Raw genomic sequence first — 26810 nt, forward strand, 5'->3', positions numbered from 1 at the left:
CCTATCTTGTCACCTATATTTGAGTGCTGTCGTAGTTGTCTCCTTAGCTATATATGTACCAAAATTGGCATAGGACGACATGAGTGTGAAGGACATGATTGACAGGTCAGTGTAAATAATCTGACATACCTGGTCGTTATGTCATGAAACCCTTTCTCGCATACAACAGGCCGCGGTGTATGGGTGTGTGGCACATGATTCACAGTCTAACCTGGCTACAATGAATTGTAAGTCTAGCACATTGCATAGGTCAAACAGGAGACATACCTACCGTTTGTTACGGCTGATTATCTTATCCCCACAGACATGCCACAATGAATACATATTAATACATAAGCAGTTATGTAGCCAGTTGCCTAGCACCAGTTACAGTGCTGGTGCTTGTCTGATCTCAAATCATTGTTACAGTGTTGGCAATTTGCTTTATGCCACTCTAATATAAACACTTTTTATGTACTCCTGCAACTTGGCCAGCTACAGTGTAGTGTTGCTTGTTCCTTCAGGAATACACCGACGACTCTTCATTCCGATAACAGTGATGTCTAGGCTGTAATGTGAGTGCCAACATTACATTGGACCCCAAGCTGCCCCGGTGCCAGTACAGTTGGTTTGCCTGGTAAGCTCACAATATGTACACTACTAGTCAGTTTATCAAAAACTTCTCCAAGCCAAAAAAGTTCTGCTTAGGCATGCTCCACATAAAACATTCCCACAGTGCTTGAAATCTGTCAGAATTTTCACCTTCAAGAGTTGGAATTTTAAAGCAACTTGCTTGCAAGATTTGCCTGGTTTCTTGCTGCATGCAGAGGAATACTGTTTGTAATCGTGCTCGCTGTGACAGTCACCAGAAAACTCCCATCCTGTTTCTGCCCCGTATCTGCTAATACCACTCGGCATTTGTTTCTGTTCCACATGTGCCATCACACCTAGGCACTTGGTCAAAACATTTGCCAGAAAAGTATTCCATTCTGTTAGTGTTCCACATGGGTCAATACCACTAGGCAGTAGTTCTAAACATTTGCCAAAAAATTATTCTGTTCTGTTTCGTATCTGCCTGTACCACTTGGCAATAGACAAAAACATTCACCTGAAAACCATCCAATTCTGTTTCTGTTCCATATATTCCATTCTGTTCTCTATGTGCCAGTATGCCGCTTGACAATTGGGCGATACATTCGCTAAAAAGCTGTGCCATTCTATTTCTGTTCTTGCATTTGCCAATTTCACTATGCAATAGTTTGAGTTTGCCAGGAAACTATTCTTTTTCTGTTTCTGTTCTGTATGCCAATACCACTATACAATCAGTCAAAAAATACCATTGGGTAGCGTGGAATAAATATAGGGTTGTGTAAATATTCAAACTTTCGAATATTGACCTTAAAGTTTTATGCTGGGCTCCACTAAAACGTCAGTGTCATGCATTTTCGTGACAGAAATGACGTCAAAAAAATGTACATGATCAGATGTCGAAGGAAAAATGTGCGTCAATGGGTATTGAACCATCGACCTTTCGGTCGGCAGCAACAGATGCTGAGTGCGCTATTCACTGCACCGCAACCAGACTCCAGACTGCAATTGCTATACAAACACGTTTTGTATATCTCGTATTTCCTGTCACAGCATTTTGGTCAGCGGTAAAGTAATTAATTATGACCGTGGCTGCTGCGATTAGCTCCTACAATGCGTCGTTGATACGAGTCTATGCAATTTGGCAGGTTTCCAAAAGGAAAGTGCAAATTTATGAATGCCTCAGCACAATGCAAGGTGGAAATCTTGCCACATGCACCTCAAGCATCAGCCTCGTTCATAGCATCTATCCATTACAAAAACTCCTCTGCGAACTGAAATACCATGTTCCACGCTCGTTCCACATTTGCACTTTGCCCAAGAAAATCGCAGCCGGGCTACACAGGACACAAAATGCGCGTTGCATTTCTATTTGGTCCTGCGACTAACTCTTTTAAACAGGCCAATACTCGTTGCGTTTCTATTTGGTCGTGCGACTAACTCTTTTAAACAGGCCACCGGATGGTGACATTCCGGAAATCTGCTTCCAACCAGACACACTTTTTATGACGAAAATCAGAACACTTCATTTCGTGCACTAACCACTTACTACTGCAGCTATCACAATGGTTTGTTTAATCATTTATCGTGAATGCTAGTCATGATGGAAATGTACCACGAAGCGTCAACATGGGTGCATCCACGTTTTACTTTCGTGTTATACTGATTCCTATGATAGAGGGATCAATCATGTTTGTTTTTCGAATAGTGTTCGCTATTTGATTCACACTGGAATTCCGCTGTTGGAACTACCAGACAAAAATTACATAAATGTGTTTCACCCCATGATATTTTCTCATTGCGGGGAAGCTGCCTTTTAAACTCGGTTGTGGTTGTGTTGCAACACAGAGAAGCACTGTGCTGTTACAATAACCCCTTCATATTTTTAAAATGCTTCACCTTATCGCACGCTGTTGTAGCAGCAAAGCTTTAGGCGACCACAAACAGATTAATTCGCACGAAAGCACTGGTTCAAACCCAAGCAGCAGAGGTGCGGCTTTAATTAATGCCATTTTGGACAAGAAGGTCCGCAAAAACCAGATGGGAGGTCTTCAGAAAGCATCGAAATTTCAGATGTACTTATACATTAGCATATACAGGGTCAATTAGCTACTCTAAACTTGAAAGGAGCACGCCTTTTCCGCCAAATCAGCTGGGCCTCCCAAGAAATTGGAGTTGTGGAGGAAGTAGCACCCTTTCCTTTCACGCGAAAAGTGTTGTGACACCACCTTGGTAGTACCTAATCATGCAAATAATTGTCTCTGCATTGCCTCATTCTTGCTTTAAAAAGAACTAGGGAACACCGTCCTTCCAGCACTTCACCAACCTAGCTAAGAGACACTTCCATGTTCCTGTCTGGTAAGAATGGTACTATTTATTTATTTATTTATTAGAATACCCTCAGGGCCCGTAGGGCATTACAGAGGGGGTGGGTACAACATATATAACACACAAGAAAAAAAGACAAAATAAAGAAACAAGTATCAGATGCGCAAATCAGGAAGGCAACATAAGTCAACTAAATATGTATAAGAATTCAGGCACATACAAGACAAAGATAGATAATGGAAACTGCGTATAGTTACAAGCATTGCTGAGAAATTGCAGTCTTGAATAACAAAGGGTCTGTTATTGATACAACGGAAGAGGGAAGGTGGTTCCAATCGGCGGCTGTTTTCGGTAAGAAGGCTGCTGAAAATAATTTGGTGCGGCAAAACGAAATGGCAACCTTATGCTGATGATCAATGCGCGATGAGTGGTATGACGGTTGTGAAATGAGGTCTCGCTTCATTGATGGATTGTGAAAAAATATCTTATGAAAAAAATGCAGTCGCGCCAGTTTCCTCCGGACAGTTAAATTGGGTAGGTCAAGGTTAGATTTCATTTCTGATATGCTAGCAGTACGGGAATAATTAGAACAAATGAACCGAACTGAGCGGTTCTGAACAGATTCTAACGCGTTAATTAAATTTTGCTGCACGGGATCCCATATAGCGGACGCGTAGTCAAGCTTTGGGCGAATTAGTGATCGGTATAATAGAATTTTGAGGGACAGCGGAGCGCGAGAAAAGTTGCGGCGTAAGTATCCTAGCGTAAGTATCTCTAAGCACTATCTGGTGCTTAGAGATCCTCTGCATCCTTTTTTCGGTAATTTCACTTCAAAGCACTAGATAATAACTAAATATTCAAAGACTATTTGAAATATGTGATTTTATATGCACTCAAAACTAATTACTATTCGAATTCACTTCGCATCCAAAAGTTTGCTATTCGCACAGCTCTAAATAAAAGCCATTAACTCCCCACCAAATATAACAATATTGTGCCGAACAGAGCTCAATGGGTTACGAGGACTAGGGCAAGTAGGGGTGTCCTTTAATTTTCTTTTGTTGGTGACTATTAGTGCAGTATTGTGGTGCTAGGGCGATGGATGGCCAAAGAGTGCCATGTCTTTTACGCGATGTAAGCAATGACAGGGTGTATTACAGCTGTATGAAAGCCTAAAATTATGCGCTATATATAGAAGCGTAAAAGGTGTGTATATACTAAAATTATGACAGTGATCTGCGATGTGATGCATGGTTGTGAATTGAATTACAAATGACTGTGGTATCTACAAGTGAGCGATCGTAAAATAGCACGAATGCTTCTTCAATGCCTTTGACACCAAAGGCCAAGAGGCAGGTGTTTTTTAAGAGTAGCTATCACAGCAACCACCTCTGTGGGGAGGTTGTGCTGCAGATTTTCTTTATATATGATGTGAAAGCTATCAATTTCATATAAAAACACAAACCATGCATGCTCATGTTCTCACCTGTGGAAAATTGGAGTTGCCAGCTCCTCAATAGGCGAATTTGGGCTTGTTTTTTCCAGTCGCTTGTCAAATTTTTTGGTTGTATTCACAACTTCCTACAAATATAGTTTAGTACTTGTCACATTGTGTAACAGCACCTTCACGAAAATTATCTAGTTGAGCTTTGAAGTCAAGCATACATTAGAAGTCTAGTAAGATTATTAATGCACTAGTAAGCATGCATCCAACAGAGTGGACACAACCGTAGAGACTACATTAAAAAGTATGTGCTTTTATTTGTTAGTAGTTAGAAGTCAAGCATACATTAGAAGTCTAGTAAGATTATTAATGCACTAGTAAGCATGCATCCAACAGAGTGGACACAACCGTAGAGACTACATTAAAAAGTATGTGCTTTTATTTGTTAGTAGTTACACATATTTAAGCTGTACCAAATAAGGCTATTCTTTTACCATCCCATGTAGTTACATATTTTCTTAGGGCTTCTTTTGAAATGATCATTTGCCTGTTAGCTCAGCAGTAGCTGGCAGCTGTGCTGGAAACCTCCGCTCTGTACACATTCACCAATCAAACCAGCCATAGATATTCCTACAATATTTACTAGAGAGAACTATGGCACTGTGACTGGCTAGCCAGCTTTGGAATGATGGGTAGTGCACAGATTTCCCTAATCTTCATGCTTACAGCTTTAAATGCACTTTTAGCTTTGTTTATTGCTGTGTTTCGGTGTTCGTTTTGGATAAAAAAATGAATTGCGAACTTCGTGGCTCAATTTCAGTTTGAAAGCCTAGGAGGTTAAAGTGCTGAAGTGGAACTGCTGAACATTTGCTGAACTTTGTTTTGAGACGAAGCGGCTGCTGGCGCAGAACCAAATGGAGCCGAAAGGACGAAGTGTAGACAAATCTATGTACTATCCATCATTCCCTTTATTATGGCTAAAGCACTATGCATTGCAGCTACCTAGACATTAGCACCAGAAACTCTTTGGGCCCAGTAAACAGCAGAGTGGGTGGAAGGAACTAGGTGGGGAACCTCGTAGACAAAACACTTTCACGGCTTTACTTCATGGTGCCTTGCGAGAGTTTTTTGTTGAGAGAGAGTGGGTAAAAGGAACTATGTGGGGAACGTCGTAGACAAGACACTTTCACAGCTTTACTTCATGGTGCCTTGCGAGAGTCTTTTACTGAAAGAGAGTGAATGGAAGGAACTACGTGGGGAACCTCGCAGACAAGACACTTTCACAGCTTTACTTCATGGTGCCTTGTGAGAGTTTTTTATTGAGAGAGAGTGGGTGGAAGGAACTATGTACACTGGCAACATAGTACGTGCCGGTAGCACCCCCCGCTGTGCAGACGACATTCCATTCAGCACGATTATGGCCGCCGCCTCTCGGCATCAGCTGGATGTCGGCTGTTCATTCAGCAGCTCAGAACGGCAGGAAGGCGTGGCAATGCATTCCTGCTCCGTTGCCTCCATGGCTTGGACGACGAGGAAGAACAGTGATCGTCTGTCTCCTTATGTTCACTCAGCGCTTCCTGTGTGATATGTCAAAGATAGAAAGATAACACGCTCTGTAGTTGAATACATCAGAAGGCATTCTAACTCAAATGTGGACAAACACAAGGGTACATTTACGAACACATGCTCTACATTTTTATGTCTTCCAGTAGCTTGCTTCCCCACTGGAGAGTGTGGGCGAGGTTATCTCATTTAGTTGAGAAAGCAATCGACTGCCACACTTTGGTCATTCTTGCGGGGCCTCCCCAGCATACCTAAATTCGTATCTGCCGATAGCTTGAAAGTGTCATAGTTATGTATTATGAATTTAAAAAAGCATTTGTAGGAGGGCATATTTTAATTAAACAGAACTGCATGAAGCCGAGATATAATGAACATTTCCAAGGTTATGCATACTATATAAGTACTGTATTTACTCGATTCTACCGCGCCCTCGATTGTAACGTGCACTCAGTTTTCATGACGAAAAAAAAGAAGTAAGACATCGATTGCAACCCGCACCCATTTTCCTCGTTGGCCTGCACGATCACACTACTCGGGAAAATGACTCTTTTCGGGAGCATCTTCCGTTTAAATATGAGGTACGGGGGAAGCTTGTGCCTATCTGACGTGCAACGGAGCATTGCCGTCACTCTTGTTTTACCATGGCCCGATGTCAGCATGCGAACTTGCTTCGCCCCCTTCTTCTCGACGGTTGTGGTGCCAGGCATGTCGAAGTAAAGAGGCGTCTGATCAGCATTCCAGATTTGCCCAAGCAGGTAGCCGTTGTTGTGCCGCCAGTTCAGGACGAACCTCTGAAAACTGTAAAGCTTTTCTTCGTACTCCTCCGGCAAGTTTTGGCGCATGCCCGTTCGCTTTCGGAGAAAAAAGCCTTTCCTCTTCATAAAGTTAGTTAGCCAGCACCTGCTCGCTTTGAACTGGCTCCGCGTTAGCTCCTTTTCTAAAGCTAACTGCATAGCCTGCACCTAAAGCAGTTCTGTTGTCACGGGCCGCGGTGCCGCTTGCTGCTCAAGCACATACTCGGCGAGCAGCTCTTCAATTTGCGGAAACCGGCCCTGCTGTGGTCCACTGAAGCCTTTGCATGAATCTTTGACAATCTTCTGCTTTTGTTTCCGCCAGTCCCACACGCACAAATCGTGAACTCCGAACGACCCCGATGCGGCCCGATTTCCGACTGTTTCAGCACATGCGATGACTTTTCTTTTAAAAGCGGCATCGTGGTGCACTCGTCGAGTTTTTGGAGTTGGCCCTTCCATGCCGTCGATGCTAATGCACTACAAGATGACGAACTCCTCAGCACACGTACGAAGTGCCGCACATGGGAAACACATAGGCAGAAATGGCCGACCGTATTCATTTTTTTTTTCTCACTCGATTTTAACGTGCATGCGGTTTATGAACTCGCTTAACCGGAAAAAAGGTGCGCGTTATATTCGAGTAATTACGGAACTCAAAATAGGAGACAGGGGAATGGCCACCCCCTAGCACAATTGGTGAAGCATCACTTGTATATGAAGATTGTGGGTTTGTATATCACTCGTGGCAACCTGCTTCTCGGCTACATTCATTTTGCTTTGTCCCATAATTATTCAATTTAAAATCTACAAATAATGGCCCCAATGCATTTCTTGGCTTGATTATCTATTGTCTCTTTATGGTTGTACCCAAGCATTATAACTACTAGGTTCCAGGAAGACTAAGTGGAGTTCGAAGCTGAAAACAAAGAGAATTACTGTTAATAGAAAGGTATTAGAAAAAAAAAAGAATTACTATTAATAGAAGTATTTCAGGCACCTTAAAAATATCTTGCATTATCTTTTTGCACACTAATAAATTTAAGCTGGGAAACAGTGGAGGCGATGTCTCACATCTGCAATGGGTTACAGGGAACTACACTATCAAGATCTCCAGGTTAACTTTGACCATCCGAGGTGCACTTAATCATGGGCTTCAAGAATATAATATCTACATATATGACAGGCACAGATTATAAACATCAATACTGCTGCAACATTTGGAGCACAACAATCTATGCACCAGCTCTTTCAGTCACCACGTAGGTCTTAATGTGCAACCCAGCAACTTGCATTGTCTGCTAAAAGTGTAGGCTTGTGCGAATATGCAAATGCTTCTAGTATTCAAACAAATCTTACTGTACTCGAATTGGCTTTGGTTTAAATTTACGTTGTTGCAAATTTCAAAGTATTCGAGATGAACAAATAAATGTATATCTGCATGTAACTCCCTGTAAAGGTGGTTTCACTGCATCTGAGGGGTGCTAAGCCGTGAAAGCACCTATAAAGATTTATGTTAAAATGTTTAACTGCAGTGCAGGGGTACTAAACTGTGAAAACTCCTATCCAAAAAATATCCCCACTGCTGCGAAGCACATATCCTCTCACATAGATTCATGAAGTTTTAAGAGTAAGGGCTTTTTATACCAGGTTATATGCTCTAAGTTTAGTAAATTTTATGAACATAACATGTTTTACAGGTTATCGTATACATTCTACCAAAAGCCAAATCCTGCTACTATTCAACATTATTTTCATTTCTTTTTAACCAAAAAGAAAGGCAATTGTGTGCAAGGCCTTGTTAGTTGCATTATAACAAGTATGCTCATTTTGTTATTCTAAAATGTGATATATACTACTCGAGTTCAATGACTATTCACTTCGAATCCAAGATTACCTATTCGCACAAGCCTATAAATGTGCTCTCTCCAAGAAGAGTGCACAATTAAGTCTGTCGAAAGACGACTACTATCCCCAGTTAGGCACTTGGGGATTTCAAGAACTTTGATGGGAAGCTGAACCACTTTTTCTCATTAAATTACTTTAAAGATTGTAAGGACAGTTTGATCCCTGGTGAAGCCGTAAATCGATGTGGGAGTTTTCAAACGCGAATGCAAATACGCTCAAACCTCATTACAACAAAGTTGAATCTTACAAAATGTGTTATGTCCAAAAATTCGTTATAAAGGTTATTCCTAACACTGTATTGCAAGACTAATTTTCATTTACTTCGTTATAACCAATATTTTGTTTTATCCGTGTTCATTAGATCAAGATTTGAGTTTTTCAGCAAAAAAAAAAACAGGCTATGGCCGCAGGGCTTTTCGGGGTTCCGAGCCATGACGTCATCCTCAGTACTATTCGCAACAGCATGGCCTCATCGATTAGCTCTGGCAACGGCCCACCATGAGTTAGTAGTCGCTGAGACAACAGTTAAGATGCGGGAGGTGCTTGCTGGCTAGTGCTCGACTGTGATTATTCCAGGCATTGTAATGCAGCTGCAGGACTTTCAGCTTCGTTATGCTTACATAAACCTTCATTACATCAGCGGCGCCTTTGCAGTCCGTATCAGTGAGTGGCAGGAACCATCTGCTAGAGTGCAGCACGGCTCTGCTGAAAAAAAAACACAAAGATGACGTAGATTTCCACGCCCAAACTTACAGCATGCTCGCATGAGCGAAACAAAACAAACTTGACTTGTTTTTGATATATTTTAAAGCTCCTGCTGCAGCAATCGTGGAAAAAAATTGAGACATTGTTGACCATAATGTCAGTCCTTGTAACTATAAACTTTTATAAAATTCTAAAATCTCTTCAGCTTCCCTTTAAACAATGGTAACAAAGAGAAGAGTTGAGAAAAATAAAATGTGTCTTACGTCTATCAGAAGGGTGTGGTGACCTGCAAACCAATATGTCCAAAGGGGGGCATATGCAACACTTTGCAGTTGGTAGCTAGGCACGTTAAGACATTGTTTACTATAAATGTTTACTGAAGAAAAACAGTGATCGCATTAATGCTCTGTTCATACACACAGTAAAACCTTTTATTTAAAGACACTGAGGCCAGAAATGCTTTTAATCAAGAGAGTTTCTTAATTAACAGAACATACAAATAAATGAGATACAGTGAACCTCAACTGGTGAAAGTAATCCTAGATGTTGACTTGCAGTGTCTGGCAATTTGCGGCTCCAAGGGTCATGTTCTTCTGCCATACACAATTTCAATTTTGCTGCTGAAAGTTACTAAAGCTAATGCTGCCAGAGGTTCATTTATACACTGCCAATTTCGTCACAACGGATTTTACTAGTGTAGAGAGGAAGAAGATTATGTGCCGCAGTGGGTCACGCCTTTAGCGAAAGGAGCGGAGCGCGAACTGTTGCCCCGAGCGCTGCGATTCCTGGGGTCGGTTGCTACCACCCGCTTTCCACATCAATAGACCTGCTGTGCAAGTGCTACTTACGTCAATAAACCCCGTTTCACTAGTAATGTTTTCCCTTTTTTGAGAAATAATGGGCATATGGGCGATCTACACACACTCACACTTTGAGGAGCACGTGACATGCTGCCCTCATGTGACTACTGTGTTGCAGTGAAGCACACCTTCATTTAATCAGAGACTCATTTCAGCAGCGTGTGGTGCATACAATAAAACTGTAGATTTCAAAAAAGAAATAATAACGAAATTACAATTTTGGCACTTTTGGCAATGAGGCTGGCGTGCTTCAGCTATTAATCATCAACATATCGCCATATGCTACTGCACTGTGGCTCCGCAGGACTGTTGTGTCCTTGGGTGTGCAGTGAACTCAGACTAGGAAACCGCCACATGGCAGCCAAAAACTTTGAATTAACCAGGCTGGCGCTGGCCACTGCTTCAAATCATCCAGTCAAGTTTGCATTAAAGAGTGTGAACCGCAGCAATTATTCCAATTAGATGAGACGGACACATAGCGGAGCTCAAATTATAGAGGTTTTACTGTGTATAGGCAATCACACAGCATAAAAACTTTCGTCACTCACATACGGTTTTGATAAACAATGGCACATAGACTAGCGCGGTGCTGTTAACACATCTAGCACCGACAAGAAGACATTACAAGGACTACGAATTTGTGAGTTTAAACAGCGCAGCATACTTGTTTCCGAAGATTAGGTCTGCGTCAGGAGCTCCTTTGGGATGTTGATACTTGTGTCTTCGGTCGCGATTCAGGTTTAACACCACTGGTCTCTGCTGTGCTGCAAGCATTTCTGGACAAAAGGAAAACACGAAACGAAATGAGACCTCCCTGTGTCAAATGCGCAACACCTTTGCAGGAACCATCTCAACACACAACATAAAAGCTCACTTTTCGCATGAAAAAGAGCAGCTTGGGCTTGCTCGTACATAATGTTAGCATTTGTTGGTAATTAGCACTTGTGCTATTCCTCTCGTTCAGTCCTTGTCCAAGCGAGTGCTATTCCAGTCACTTCTGACGTCGCTGAGGGCATGTGTTGTTTAAAACTAGGTAACATACGTGAACTCCACGCAGAAAAATAAAGCCTCTCTTTTTCATGCGGGCCAGTGCATCGCGCAACTGTATCTAACTAAATTCTAATTTTCAAAACAGTCGTGCTAAAAAGCTTTCTAGCTGATGCTATGAAGCATGCTTAGAGTATTCACCAAGGCGACATATTTTTAACAGGTACAGCCAACTTTTGTCGTCTCACGGCTTCAGTTTGAATGCAAAAGCGCCTCATTACATTTGACCCTGCTAATATTCCTCGTGTATGCAGCAGTTATATAAAATGCCTATAACGGCCAAATTAGTGTTCACTGTAGCCCGTAACCAGCGATGTTTGGTGCGCAGCTTACGCAGTGTGCAGCACCGCTAGCTAGCTGCACACTGGGAAACAGTGGAGGCAATGTCTCACATCTGCAATGGGTTACAAGGAACTAGATCTCCAGGTCAACTTTGACCATCCGAGGTGCGCTTAAAGCACAGTACACAAGCAGAATGTGAACCACCATGGGCAAAAATTGAACCCACGACCTCACATTCGTCTACTGGCCTTAAGGTTTAGGAACAATTCCAGAAGCAAAAGTTCTAGCAAAACCATTACCGTACTTTTTTCTCACACTCACCTTGGTAATCTTCTTCCTCTTGCCTTTCGTTAATGTTTAAGGTGAGCATCTTCACTTGTTCTTTCTCTGCTCTTTCAGCCTAAAATAAAAAAAGCCGAAACATGTGAAAATGGCTTCCGAGACAATAAGAGATAATGAAATCTTAGAAAAACACTTGAGCTTCACCTTCAAAAGTAGAACAGGATAGCATAATTGCCCCCCCCCCCCATTTGCCTTCTCATTCATTAGCCTGGCTTTGTTTCTCGATGGGCACCTTAACCGCATCGCAAAGAAAATAATGTCGGGGCGTGTAAAACTGGCCGTTTCAAACCATCCTCGAATGCCTACTGCATGTAAGGTTAGGAAGTGCCCCCAACACCATAATTCTTTTTTTTTTGAACTGGCGAAGTACCCCCCTATGCATACTTCCTTGATGCTGCTGTTGGTGATGATTAACCGTGCCCAAGCGCTGTGCAACAGATGGGCCATTAGAGCGCCCACTCGTTGTGCGCAGTTCTCATGTTATCATGCCTGCTGCGATTATACGCCTCAGCCGAGCAATATTACAGTCAAAACCCTTTATAACTGACACTGATGTAGGAGACAATTTGGTGCAAGAGACACCAGTGGGCCAACAATAAAATAAAGGGTTGATAAGAAAAAATACATACATGGTACCCTGCTTATAAAGGACACCTCATATAAAAGACAAGAACTGCTATTCTGTGCGTGTCACTTGAAAAGGGGTTTAACTGTATGTATATATGCTTTGAGGAGAGTCCTTGCAACACACTACATTCATATAGGCTTGTCTTTTTTTTTTCCCCCACAATAAGTTCAAAGCAATGGCATGGCTTTGTTATGGTAGAACATCTGCTTGCCATGCAGAACGCCTGGTTTCAAGTCCCACTTTGAACCCAATTTTTTTATTATTTATTCATTTGTCTCTATGTCAAATTTTCACTCACAAACGATATTTCGCTTACAACAAAATCTTTCCAACAGGAAGTGGCTCTCCAACACTATCGCGCTAGAAAACACAGTGCTTTTAAGTCCACAGTTCATGGAGCTTCGAGGGGCTAGCTTGTGGCAAAATGCTTAAATCTTCGCGAAACAACACTTTGAAATCTCAAAACAACCGGTTACACTAACAAGAGCATTTGCGTAGTACTAGATGCTGTGGCAGAAGATGAAACGTCAAGGTTTACAATTGTAAAGATATCACAGTTCCTTGACTGGAGCGAGATTGCTTGGTAAGGTCACTTACCTCCTCCCTGTCCTTCAGATTCTGTGCAAGCTCTGAAGACACAGGAACCTCCAGGCTCTTGAACTGAATAAACCCAGAAAATACCACACCCACGGCTTTAATATTGTACATATTAATTTTCACAAGCAATTATCCATGCATGTTAATTACAATGAACATTTAACAGTTTTGTCTGAGACCAGGTGCACATTCTGCTTTTCTCTAATGAGCAGACACCAAGTTAAATATTTAAATATGGTTACAACAACCTTTACTAATAGCCTAGAATCCCTGAAGACGACATGTCTTGAAGTCCTTTACTTTCTTCCGTACGGTCAAATCAATGTTTAAAACAACGGACTTTTCACAGGCAACTTTTGGTAAGTCACACAGGAAACGGGGGTGAGTTCAGGATAAAACGCTTAATTTTTACGCAAGAACAGTTCATCGTCTCGCAGACAATGGCGAGTTAACTGACCAGAGACAGTAGCATAGCACGAGCTAACAGCTTCAGCCTGATGAATGAGAACACAGATATTCCATCTCAAACCTGGGGCTTGTTTCCTTTGCGGGTCATCAGGATAAAGTTCATGGTGTTCTTGTCTTCCTCTCCTTTCTTCTCCAGAAGGTTGCTATCTGCAATGACCAGATTTTTAAAAATTACATAAGAAAAGCTCGACACTGTAAGTACTAAGCAACACTTCAAACATACCATATATCCCATATATAGCATGCATGGCCCTGCTATATATGGCCAGTTTCACATGACCGTGCTATATATGCCTTTGATGCACACAAAACCAAGTCCATTAATAAATTCCTAATGCAGCCCCCAGTGCTTCTCTATAGCTATTAGTAGAATGTTTTAGTTTGTTATGCTTACTGTTGCAATGGCAATGCCAAATCAATAGGGTACATTTTAAAATATAATTTCAAGCAGTTTGTGTAGCTGCTTTCTTTCTATCTCGAAGAGAAGTGGGAACTTCGCCCCTTAGCATTCGTTTTGACTGTGACGCAAGCACCGAATGTCGCATTTGTAGCATGCCACCAGAGTTTGGGAGTTCACCCACTCAAAATCACTACTGTTCAAATACAGTATCAAGAATATATGAATATGCAGCGTTTATAACAAATTTTTGGATATAACGAAGTATTCTTGTGGCAGATGTCACTATGTTATAATGAGGTTTGAGCATAGGTCGGCACGAAAATGTGGAGTTCACTCAGACATGAAATATACTTTGCCTCTCGGACTCACTCTCGCCCAAAATTTTCCTCAAGCAGACTCGCTCAGACTCTCACTCCCTAAAATTTGTCTCAGCCGGACTCGCCAAAACATTAATCACTTAGACTCGCAGCTTGATCCAAGCCTGAGTGAGTCAACTCATCAGCGAGTTTGCCGACCTATGGGTCTGAATGTACTTTTGTTATTTCGTGTGATTATTTGGCAAGCATCACATCGGTGTGTGCAACTGTACATGCTGTTTGCCCTTAGTAAAGCCATTGCCTCTTAGACTAGATGCCTGCCTGCCACATGAAAAAGAAACCAGCTGCCACACCTTTTCCCTCCTTTGTTTTTTTTTTCAATTAGTGCCGGTCACTAGCGCCACCTGTGGCGTACGGTGCAACAACTCGACATTTTGCATAGCCTCCAAAATGGTCGTGTAAAGTTGCAGATCTCGAATAACTCTCGACTGACGCGCCCCTATGGGCCACAAGTAAAAAACACCATGATGATAGTGTCGGTCACGAGCGTCGCCACACAACGCTTGCTCAAAACTGAAGGCAGGCCGAATCTGCTGGGAGCACAAGCCATTCGTCAGGCATTTTAATAAAGGAGGCAACGGTGAAGCAAACTAGTCTTAGTTCGAGTTGTTTCATCACCTTAAAACAAAATTGAAATGAGCAAAGGGACTTGCATGTTTTTTTCTGTTGGCCTGTGCCCTTTAGGCTCATGGGGATGACAATATCAGCTTGTGGCTTCACGGAGTCCTGGCTACGATGCTGAAATACAGGTACATTGTGCTCATTACTTTCACAGAAGTTTGTTCATGTACAACGAAGGAAGTCAGGATGCAAGCAAAAAAGCAAGTTTAAAGTTAGGATCCATACAGTGAGCAGCTAAAATATCTTACAACACATGAAACACGCAGTACGGCAATGCATTGCCTGTGACACATAGCCTGCACCTCCTATAAAACGAACACTAGCACTCACACAGTAAAGAAGCCCATTTACTCCAAAATGGCTAGAATGAAGTGTCTGACATAAAAAAGTAAAGCTAGAATGCTGTCTCGAGATGCATTGTGATTCTGCAGGTTAGCACACACACAAACCAGGCATCAATAAGGGTTTGTCGCTTTATGTCCAAGAGAACAAGCTGCAGCCACTGCTTTATCTGAAGTCCTTAGAAGCATGGGACAGAGCTCAAGTGCACTCAAGGTTTCAAGACTTGCAAAAAAACAAAAGGAAATGAAGAGATGTCATGAGACTCACAAGTATGCTTTCCGACAGCATTTTGTCAAAGGCCGCCATAAAGTCATCGTCCTCCGGGCACGGGGCGCGCCGTGGCCTTTGGCCAACCAACGTAACGTCCTGCTGAGAGCTCCCAGGGTCCTCCTCTAAGTTGCCGGCTTCATCCTCGCTGCTTGACCCAACTTCATCCTTAAACAGCAAAAAATACGTCAGCAAACGGCGTTCACCGACTTGTCACACCAAGTGATAATCTAATATGGCCATTGCGAAGATTAGTAGCCACCAGTGAAAAAAATAAAACCAAATCCTGCTAGGGTGCACGAAAACTTGACATGGTCTACAAGGTACATTACTGAACACACAGAAGCGCACTTCTTGGTACACAGCAAATGTTATTTCTATAAAGTAGCGAAAAATAGGAATTCTCAATTGACTTGTATCTAGTCTTTTCCATTTCTATATTGCTGCCAATTGAAAAACAGTGAAAGAAAACATGAGTGACAAAAATGGAGAATGCAAGAAATCATAGATATGACATGCCAAGTCAAATAACAATAAAGCAACAAGTTGATGCCTCATTAAAAGAAATCTATGTACATTGAGACCACAAAAAAATGGGATTTAAAGAAAAATAAAACTTTCACAATACCCGCAAACCTCAACGAATGTTGCATGTTAACTAGAGCAATTCTTAAACATTGTATATATTTTTTAAGCACTGTTACTAGTTAAGAGGCTAATATAAAGTTAACAAAAACACAGCTTACTTCAAGTGGCTGGCTCTGGCTTCCACTGTAGACATCTGTGTCACCATCACCTTCCACATCTCCATCTTGGTCACTGCATTCACCGCTGTGATTCTCATCATCAGGTTCCTCTGGAGAAACAAAAAATTGTGCGCAGTAAGCGTTGCACATTGGCGTACCTCTAAACGGCAGCTCCATGTAGTAGGCATGTGCCCTTGGCCCAACATATAGATATGCAGAAAGATGATAAGATGCACAACCAACCTTCCACTTCTTGAATCGGGCTGAGGTTTTCCAAGTCTTTGGCTTTGTTACCATCCCCATCTTCACCACCAGCGGCAGGGGCAGACAGGTATTCAGCTGCAAAGACAAATGAAGAACAAAACAGTTGAGTCACACCAAAACCTTTCACCTTTCGTACACAAGCTCGGCATGTCCTCACACACCGCACATTTGCCCTGTGGCCTAACGAAGGTCATCCACGGCAGAGTATCCAAATTTCTCTTATGAGTGCAACTTGAGCCAAGTCCTCCATCTAGTCAATTGAACGCTGACCGGAAGCCAAGCAGTGAAGATAACTTTTTCCTCTACTTAATTTTTCATTACGATAAAATATACTGTTTGAAATGCATTTCTTTAGCTGATTGCAGCGTGCCAACACCACAGATGCACAAAAGAAATAGTAATATAAGAAATTTTTGCTTTTCTTCAAGAATAGCTCTGGCTGTAAGGTGTCGAGCACAATGAAACCCCAGTCCAGGAGTGGCTGTGGATGTGCCGGACTCGGCAGTCGCAAAAAGCATACTCGTGTCTGACACGAGGTGCATGTCAACATTACTCACAACAACCACTGCTCGCGGTATTCAAGTAATGTAGGGTGCTGGCAGTGTACAAATAAACATGGTGGAAGCAAAACGGAGAGGCAAGCGAGTCGGTACTGATCCATCAACAAAATCCCACATGCGTGGGATTTCGTTGAGCGGGATTTCGAGTATATTTTCGATTCAAGCATTAAAGCTTTCAGTTGTGAGTAAGCGCTTGCGGTGTACCCTTTCTTGTCCGTGTCTTTTTTGTGCTACATTTAGACTGTAATGAAACCTGGTAGGCTAATTGCCTCAGTTCACGCAGACAGGTCCATTACAGATACAAGCGAGAATACGGACAGCACAAGCTTGACGTTCTGGCAAAGAAATACATTTCATTTTTTTTTTTCCACTCACAAAGTTTGGGTTTTAGCTCGGACATGAGCTCCTCAACAGCAGCCGTAGCCTCCTCGACGCTCTCGTACAGTTTCATCTTCGGTCTAAGTGGAAGCAGTGTGTCCTTGACGAGGTAGTCTACGGTGACGGGAAAGAGGTTTTCCTCCCCGTACGTGTCGGATGACTTCTTCTGCCAGTAATATTGCTGCGAAACAACCAGTCAAAAGACAAAGGATAATCAGACGGGCCCTTTGCCTGATGTCTACACAACTCTCTGCACACTGTTTATCAGCTCTCTACTGCTTCAAAGGGCATCCAATGCTGTATTTCAACCATGCTAAACGACTATGGCGAAATCAACTGTTGTACATGTCTCGGGTACAGTCACCAAGCATCGGAAAAATGTGATAAGAACAAGCCTCACTTTGATGTCGTACCTTTCTTTCGACATCAAAAAATGGCAGTAAAGTTAATTGAAAACAGAGAAACACTCATCGTGTTCACACACATACCTATCAAATCTGTATTCTGAAATCCCACGTAGCTTTTACCAACCATCAGGCGACATTGATTTAATTTAAAAATTCCAGAGGTCTCGCTGGAAACATTTTCACGCTGGAAAGCAACTACAAACGGATCCCCATACTTCACCAAGACCATCCCTCGCTTTCACCGGGCCCAAACTTTGCCACGCTGACAGGTTGGCCACTATGGTCACGTAATGTTCGCAAGACTACAACAAGTTTGCTGTTTCTGTGTTTCAGTAGTGACGTATTAAAAGAATGCTCCAGTGTTCACGGTCGCATCACAATCTCGCAAATTCGACAAGTCGTATTGTTGTCACACACCTCATTCGCACACATGACCACATTAACACGCACATTCTTTCGGCAGTGCATGAACTCATAGCAATGGATGCAACGATAGGTGGATTATCAGCACTAAAATGCACTAATTTTCTAGCTCCACTTATTTATCACACAACGCTCAGGTCCCCAGAAACGACCACATTACCTGGAAGAAGACCAGGAAGCAATCAAGTTTCTTCTTGGAAGACCCTGTGTTGAAGTACTGTCCGCAAGTCTCAAGCAAGATGCAGACCAGTCGTATACGGAACAGGCTGTCCGGTGGATCCAAGGCACTTGGAGACCCTGAAGAGGATGTCGCTTTTCAATGACAGCAAAAGGTAACAAGTTAGACTGTGCAAGAACACACTACAGCCAGTGGATTACTGGCTGTAGTGTAACGGGTAACTACAGACGTGGCACACATATTCGCCATTGATTCCTTGACTTGAGTTTGATTTCACTCCGCCATTTACTAAAATGAATGTTTGTCTTCGCGATAGCACAAATCAGGCACTTATAACCCAAACAAAAACAAACAAAGAAATTTAACCCGGCAGAAATTCAGGAGCTTTCCGGCCACCAGTTCTGAGGGTGTTCAACCTTATGCAAACCCAAGTTCCAGATAGTGTGAACATTTTATTTTAAAAATGCTCCATTGCAGTTTTTACACTTGAAACGCAAGCAATGAATCCTGAATGGCAAGATGGTCATTTGTGACACCCGAGTTGAAGAAATTCCACCCCAACCACACAAGCTTTGCAAACATGCAGGTACTCACCGTTGAGGCTGACACCAAAAGTGATGAAAGAATAGAGAACTTTGAAGATGACAGACGACTCGACCATGCGGTAGTTGTAAAGCTCGCCGAGGTAGTGCACCACGCTCACTCTCCGCTGATTGTACTTTGGGTGATTGACCTGGTAAGAAACGGAGACAACACATAGGCAAACGATAAAACGGTGCACAAAGACCGCATGATGCCTGCAATACAGCACAACAGAAATTTTTTTTTTTGTATTACACATAGTTATTCGAGGTTGTTCGAGGTGAACCAACAAGCCCGCCGTGCAACCTTAGTCGACACATAGTTAATTTCAAGTTATAAAAGAAGTACAAAATGATTGCACTAGAATCAAAGCAAGCCAGTTCTGTAAGCAGCCAACAGTTGAAATTAACTAATTCTCGAGCTGCCCACCAGCGACGTACTGTTGTAATGGAAAAGAACAATGGTACAAGTCTGTTTTAAAGATAAAGCTATTACTCATAGAACTACAGTAGACTCTCGTTACACGGAACGTGAAGAAACAAGGAAAATGTTTTCCGATTAACAGGAGTTCTGTTTGCTGATAGATGAGCAGGAGTGTAGAATGCACGAACCAAAACAAATCATACCAGAGGCAGTTTATCTATTAAAGCAGCAGCTTCATTTGACAGATTTCCGTTTACTTAGAGTCTACTGTGCTTCAACCAATGTGAAATGGCAACAAAAACATTTACATCAGCATTTTTACGTAAAAGCTTATTTGCGAAATGTAGTGGTTGTGGCTGTTCTGTGTTGCATCGGACACAGTGGGTCACATACCAGTTCTACTAAATTTTTTTCCCTGCTTTTCCTCACCTCCATTCCAAGCCTGATGTCTTCCAGAATACCATCCACAACCTGAGGGCCAACAATTTCCTGTAAATATAAGCATTGCACTAGCTGTGCATTTTTTAAAAAGGCAGGCGCTAATCGAGTTATACTTGGCATCGACTCTACGACAATTATGTAGGTACTGGAAATATTGCAGGTCTTGTGCTTCGACGACTCTGCTGACATTTTATTGCATGCTCTCATAGATATGAAGAATTTACGTAAAATAATGTTTTTGAATGGTCACTATAAATGCTACAAACAGGCCATGAACTAGAATTACAGCAATTTCATACAGCTAAAGGCTTTTTTAAAAAAAGCATGGCCTGTCTGAAATTCCTCTTCGAAGAATTCCCGATAGGCCACAAGATTTTTCATGGACCTGTTCATACAAAAATATTCGTGAGCAAAAGAAAAAAAAACACCAGAATATGGTTATTCTGATGTAAGAAAAAAAAAAGAATGAAAAGTCAGGGTGAAGATTGTTATTAAGAGAAAAACATGGAGCTGATGTTTAGAGCAAAGGTATCGCTACTAAGGGATGGGAAACCCAACAGAGGACAGCAGAGAGTTAGGTGGGGTCATGAAGCTAAGAAATTTGCAGGCATAAAATGGCATCAGCTTGCACACGACAGGGCAAATTGAGATCACAGGGAGAGACTCATCGCTTGCGTTGGATCTTTATTTGTCCATGTTTTATTGAAATTACGTGCTGCTGTTCTCGAGATCAAGTACAACCAACTAGCAAGGCTGAGGAGGACGAAAATGATAAACGAATCGAGTCTGATAAGGAAAACGGTAGGAAGGATGAAGAACGTTACGTGATATGCAACCAGGCCTGCCAGGAGGTTGGCCATACACCGAATGTTGTAGTACTTGACGTTCCAAATGGCAACCAGACACTTGGTGGCATAGGCGCACACCTCGGGGTCTTCCCAATCCAGCTTGCGCATCTGACGGAGGATCTGCATTAACACAGCAGAACAACTCTCGCGACAAAACAGAAGAGAACTAAGACTTGCACATGCAAGCCGCTAATGCAAGCCATGGCAGTAAAGCTTAACCACTAACATGTTCTTAGGAGCTTAAACGTCAAAATCTAACGTGCCCATGGAGAACCTTTTATTTGAAATGAGTATCCCAGCAGCTAATACCAGTGTCACAAAGGAACTTTTCATCACAAGGGTCAATACGGATAAGATGCTCCCAGTATCTAGGTGATCAATATTTGCACCTAAATATATCTGGTTTAGTTAGGCCACGTAACAGCGACTACTATTTATTATGTTTAAGAAATCTGATCCAGATCATCCCCGATTGGGACCAAAGGTGCCCACGTAAAAGTGGTATACCTTTGAATACCAGGCTTTCTTTTTATTTTATTTTTATAAGCGTACGGAATCCCACTCATCTCTAAAGTAATATGACAGCAGGCTTATGTTAAAATAATATTCATTGGTGATTATGTTTTTGAACATTTTGGAAACCTTATACGCTATATACCAGAGCTGTAACCTCACAAAATGCAATCGCCACTACCAACAAATTGCGACTTCCGCTTCTTGAACACGGGCCTACTTGGCAAATGACAGTCGCACCTTTTCAGTGTTGCTCTTGGTGAGGTCCTTGTAGAGAAGCTTGCGAATATACTCGTGAAGTGGTGGGCGCACAGCACGGATAGACTGCCAGGAAAAAAAAATTATTAAAGCGAGAACAGGAATTGCAGAATGTTGTTTTTATCCATTTAGGATTAATAGGCCCTGAGGAGATCAAAGCCCATTGCATTTTCACAAATATCTGCATGTCAACACTGATGTCAGCAGCCCTAGATATCTTCTCTGATAGTCTGTTACAGTGCCGCAAAAAGGAAACTGAGCTAGCCCAAACAGCGCGAGCCATTTCGCCATATCATTCTCGCACTACTATACAACCAATAACGTACGACTGATAAGACGAATCAAAGGACTCAATAGTACCACAATGAAATTACAAAAGCCTGCCAAATATGTGGAGAAGAGCGACATTCTCATTCACCTATTTAAAATGCCTAGTTAAAAATTGCAATCATAGAAAATATGTGTGCTTACCATGGGTGCTTCAGGGGGATTACAGTAATAAAAGGCATTCTCGATCATGGTGGTGTATCGGCTGTCCAATGCCTGAACAGCCTTCTTCCGCATCATTTGTTCCTGGACGAAAAACAAAAAAAAAGCACACATCACTATTGCCGAGAACCTTCGACATTTGGCTACTCTCAAAAATGGCGCTCAGTGTTCACTCGCGTTTGGTTCAGTGAAATCAGGAAGTTTACGAAAACATGAGGGAAAAGACGCTCACCAAGTAAACTTTCGTCCTCTGATGCGACTCAGGCGACCGGAACAAAAAACGACCACACGTTTCGAGGAGGTTGCAAGCCATCTCTATGTAATGGTGACTGAAATCCAGCAGGAGATTCTGAATGAATGAAAGTGCAAGTTATCCGATTAGTTCAGATGTTGAACCAACGTAGCACTGCGTCCAGTACGGCTGTCACATTCTAAGATGCTGCATATTACACAAAAATTTAAGCATTTCACTTAACTTTATTTTAAATCCTGATCAATATGTCTCGTTTTTACAAGCTAAACAACAGGCAATTAATTCTGAAAACTTTCTTTTTCACAATAGCTGTTTCGCCCAACTTACCTTTAAACAGTAGAGAGCGTCTGACTTGGGGAATATATTGAACTTCACGAGCTCTCCTACAAAGAAGAAAAAAATTTAACACCACAAACTTTGCTGCAAGCAGGGCAACAGCATATATAATTGTTCTTACCTATAAATCTCATGGTCTTCACTTTAGACTCAATATTGATTTGGTCCTTCTTTTTCAGCTGAGATACAAGAATGCACATAGCAAGAGAAAAATTAATTAAATCTAACAGTTAGCATTATGAAAGTAAGTTACTTAATCATACGGCAAACATTCAGCATGAAAATAAACAACTGAACCACATCAGTAAGCACTATGCATGGTACTATCATATAAAAAAACATTCACAAATATCTGTTCTATCCATATAAATCACTGAATCTCTCTTTACTCGTACGGTTTGGGCACCACCAAGCTAGTTTCCACAGTTTTTCTTTAAACTGAGGTCTTCAATGTGTCCAATTTACATTCGACGACACAAAAAGTAAAGTAGCATTCGTAGCATCTATTTCCTTCCTGCACACATATGCAAGAAAATGGGCCGAAGCAAAAGGCATTTGAAACACCTGACAAAGGCTTTTTCCTACACCCATGGTTCGTAACAGATACATAGGGCTTGCACAAAAAAGTATTCAACGCATCATAGAACAACATGGGTGATAACAAAATTTTATTTCACACTTGGAAAAGCAGCTAATGAAACAACTTTCGTGCAATATGGTACTCACATGGAACTTGAAGTCCTGTTTGAGCATGCCGACAAGGTCGGTGGCCACATCTGGCATGCATGGGGCAAGGATGGCCACAAATCGAGCATAAAAGGGCAACAGGTCCAGCCTATATCGAAGCCAGAAAGCAAAAAGGGTTAATTTCATCATTGATCCTGTCCTTCATTACTATGTTGTGCTCTAGATATGTAAAAAGAGTTGCAAATGTGACATGTCAAGTTCGTGATGTGCCATTGGTTGCAAAGATGAAACAATTGCAGTCACAACGATCAGTACAACAAAAACCGGGGAAACCATTTTAGGAATCATCAAACTACACACACGAGCACTGTGTAATGTTTTTTTCGACTGAATTAACATGCCAGATGGGAGAATGTTTCAAGTTTATGTCCGATTGTTACATCATGCACTGCAGAATTAACCAAAGAACAATGCTGAATTGTGAAAAAGAAAAAACTTATCGTTTCTGAAATTTCAGCTAACCTTTTTTTTTACTTTCATTCAAAACACATGACCTATTAGAAGAGCTTGTGTCGAATTCTCAGCTATTGTGCACGTATGGGTGGAGAAGTGTTCAATGATACATGCAAGGCAAGTGGGTGATTAAAAGAAAAAAAGTAAAGGAACCTCAAGCGCACCTTGTCCTAGGAACAAGGAAGAGGGCTTTGATCAGCTTGTTACGATTGGGTTTGGTGTTGAGGCTCATGCAGAACTGTTCTGCAGCCTGAAAAAATAAAAAGTCGTTAGATTATAGTATAGACAGCTTGATGACACTGTGTGCTCATACAGAAGCTCACAAATCTCACTTGAAGTGGCAATTAAGAGCACCAAGAATGCTGACTGAGTATACGACTGTGTTGAGGTGCCAGCTTAGAAGAGCGCTTCACTGCACTGCCTACGAAGAGCGTTACGATTGCATTAGTGTAAATAAGATGCTATTGATTTCACTGGAGAAAAATTATACAGTTTACGAAACTAAGGTATTTGCTAGTTTCGTTTATTTCGTGAAGGGCACCAAAGGCAGTGAGTGAGGTTCGGAGAGGGGCAGTGGTAACGCCGACCCCCCCTTCCCCTATCCATGCCTCTTGAATAATATGGGACACTGCTCACTCCTGCACTCACCACCCCGTTACATGTAGGTGCCCAGCGAGCGCTCGGCAGATGTAGGCAACTATGCTCACCTGATCGACCATTTCCCGGCTAACGCAATGAAGTAACGAGTTTAGGAAACCATCCAAGAGAAGCTTGTTGGCAGTGCCCGGCCCAGAACCAGCTGTTGGCTCTTCATCGGGCGCTGCACAGATTGATTGATTGAAACAACTTTACTTTTTGTACAGATGGACGTCAATAACTCAAGCCTTGCTTGCACGTAAAAGGAGATGGCTTGTGTTTCAAACCTAAGGATAGGCAGGGTAGCTCCCTTCTACAGTTGAACATTTTTACACAAGAGACATGCACCAGGGAGCAGTTATTGCTTTCTGGTGCATATAAGGTGCCTTTTACGAGAACAGTACCAAATCCTCATTTTCTGCGCAACTTCTATTTCTATGTATGCATACTAGAGAGTAATATATTGTTGTCTATTACATCAGTGTCTTATAAAGACGTTGAACTGTATTCGCATTATCCAGAAGCTTCGTTTTTTGCAGCTCAAGTATTGTTTCTAATGGCCTCTTTAATGACACAAGCAATAGTTCCACACTTGAACGGATAAAAGTGGAACAATAAGAAGGCACTCATGCAGTTTTAAAGCCAATTCCTGATCTGTACAGCACTGCTAAAGCTGCTATGATGAGAAAAATTCTGCTCCAGATGTTTCATTCTTAGGCAAGGCTCTACCGAATCACTTCAGCACAGACTGTACTTCGCAGAACTGTTCCTGGGAGAACCAACCTTCGATTTCCTGCAGCAACGTCTCGGTCAAGTCCTTCTCTTCTATTTTATCGTTATCCAGGTGGGCATTCTCCTTTTCTTCTTCGATTTCGAGGGCACACTCCATTTCCAATTTTTGCAAATCTGAAGAAAACAAAAAGAATAAAGGGCCCACCCATGGCTCACATGTCTGAATGCTCTTGACTGTGCACACATTATGTAGTTCAGCATAAGTTTTCTGCGTTGATTCAGGCAAACACAATTTTTCCAAATGCATGAGACTGTTAAACAGCGTACCTGCCAAGTTCAACGACTTAGAATACGGGAGATTTCCGCAACGGCAACACGAGAGGGGGGTCGAAATGAATTGTTTGCTCCCCCCCCCCCCTTTTGTACCAAAAGAAAACAAAAAGAAAAGCAGTTGGGTGGAGGGGTCAATCAACATCGGCGTTGCGGTCTTACAATGGCTTGAAGTGGCCTAACACATGAAAATGGGGCTTTCCAACTGCAGTAGAAGGTGCGAGTCTCAAAAGGGGTGCAAAATAATTGCATCCACCAAAATTTTGCGTCATCAATACAACTAGCAAATCTATTTTAGTCAAAAGCACGCGCAGATGTCTCTCTGGGACACATGTGAATGGGCAGGATGGCGCAACCAGCTGCCGGGAAAGCACAGTTCGAAGCTTTGCTTCAGGCCAACACAAAACTGAATGCTGAAGTATAGGTAGAGTATGCCGATCGACAAGAGCGTTCCTAGATTCTACAGAATGCCAAAACAGTTCTAGCCTGTTTCACGTCTTTATTGCCTTTAATCTACCGCTGCAACAGCTGTGTGCCCTCGACTTGTAGTCGCAATTGATGATCGCATCGCCGCGAACGTGGGAACGCGTGCAGCGGTCACGGAAAACAGCAGTTCCATTTTTAAACCGCATGCGCTGGCTGCGCGCCTGCTTTCAAAACCAAGTTGTTTGTTGTTTGTTGCTACCGATGATCGCATCTGCCAAGGTTTTATTTAAAGAGTTTGCGGAAAGCAATGTCTCTTGGACTGGTCTAGTATTGGACGAGCGTGCACTTTCGGAGTTCTGTCAGTTACATCCTCGCCGTACATGATTGTGTCAAGAGCAACCGCGGTTTCATCGAAAGCAGTGGTGGCAAATGATAACCACAGTTCTGACAGTGCGTGCGCTCGTCACGTGCGTCCATTTGAAGCTTCAGGCATGCTGCTCTCGGCCTTCCTTCGACGATTTCGGCATTACAGTTCATACAACCCGCTGCGATGAGGAAAAGTGTTTGGAACAACCGAATTTCGGCCCGGTGGACAAAAAGAAAGTTGTCTGGGGAATTACAAGAATTAGTAGCTGCCGGCTTCGCATCATTGAGATTCTTGTGTACATTTAGATGAAGGCCTCTTAAATTCATTTACAATAAAATGCAATCGGTCCGCGAAAAGCCTGGATCAGATTGGGCTGCACTTTTGTCAATGCAGTCGTATCACGAGCAAAAATATCGATTTCCGGGAGAATTTCCTGACAACCGTACGAACGTAAGAACTGGTTGAAATATGGGAGTCTTCCGT

The 26810-nt window shown here is 42.2% G+C and overlaps 1 protein-coding gene and 1 long non-coding RNA gene across 5 annotated transcripts in view; one reads left to right on the top strand and one right to left on the bottom strand.

The window, feature by feature from the left end:
* The first annotated feature begins 95 nt into the window (after positions 1-95).
* On the top strand, positions 96-25354 carry LOC142817718 (uncharacterized). Its single transcript, XR_012895322.1, has 3 exons — positions 96-616; positions 18453-18647; positions 25234-25354. It is a non-coding gene; the product is annotated as an uncharacterized LOC142817718 (long non-coding RNA).
* The window catches only part of Upf2 (UPF2 regulator of nonsense mediated mRNA decay), a 29593-nt gene continuing 8409 nt past the window's right edge, over positions 5627-26810 (bottom strand). For 2 of the 4 annotated variants that reach the window (XM_075895165.1, XM_075895168.1), the window contains exons 17-39: positions 25256-25378; positions 24544-24656; positions 24001-24086; positions 23363-23471; positions 22758-22815; positions 22628-22683; positions 22280-22396; positions 22030-22131; positions 21541-21624; positions 20764-20907; positions 19928-19987; positions 19088-19226; positions 18476-18627; positions 17483-17666; positions 16527-16622; positions 16284-16393; positions 15538-15705; positions 14961-15045; positions 13592-13677; positions 13063-13125; positions 11817-11895; positions 10831-10942; positions 5627-5916 (exon numbers count right to left, since the gene is read on the bottom strand). In XM_075895165.1, coding sequence (XP_075751280.1) covers positions 5907-5916; positions 10831-10942; positions 11817-11895; positions 13063-13125; positions 13592-13677; positions 14961-15045; positions 15538-15705; positions 16284-16393; positions 16527-16622; positions 17483-17666; positions 18476-18627; positions 19088-19226; positions 19928-19987; positions 20764-20907; positions 21541-21624; positions 22030-22131; positions 22280-22396; positions 22628-22683; positions 22758-22815; positions 23363-23471; positions 24001-24086; positions 24544-24656; positions 25256-25378 — 2336 coding nt within the window. In that variant the 3' untranslated portion in view covers positions 5627-5906. The remainder of the gene's footprint in view (positions 5917-10830; positions 10943-11816; positions 11896-13062; positions 13126-13591; positions 13678-14960; positions 15046-15537; positions 15706-16283; positions 16394-16526; positions 16623-17482; positions 17667-18475; positions 18628-19087; positions 19227-19927; positions 19988-20763; positions 20908-21540; positions 21625-22029; positions 22132-22279; positions 22397-22627; positions 22684-22757; positions 22816-23362; positions 23472-24000; positions 24087-24543; positions 24657-25255; positions 25379-26810) is intronic. The other 2 variants (XM_075895166.1, XM_075895167.1) reach the window with 2 other exon arrangements.

This window comes from Rhipicephalus microplus, chromosome 5 (genome assembly GCF_043290135.1).
Source record: "Rhipicephalus microplus isolate Deutch F79 chromosome 5, USDA_Rmic, whole genome shotgun sequence".
NCBI classification, from domain to species: Eukaryota; Metazoa; Arthropoda; class Arachnida; order Ixodida; family Ixodidae; genus Rhipicephalus; species Rhipicephalus microplus.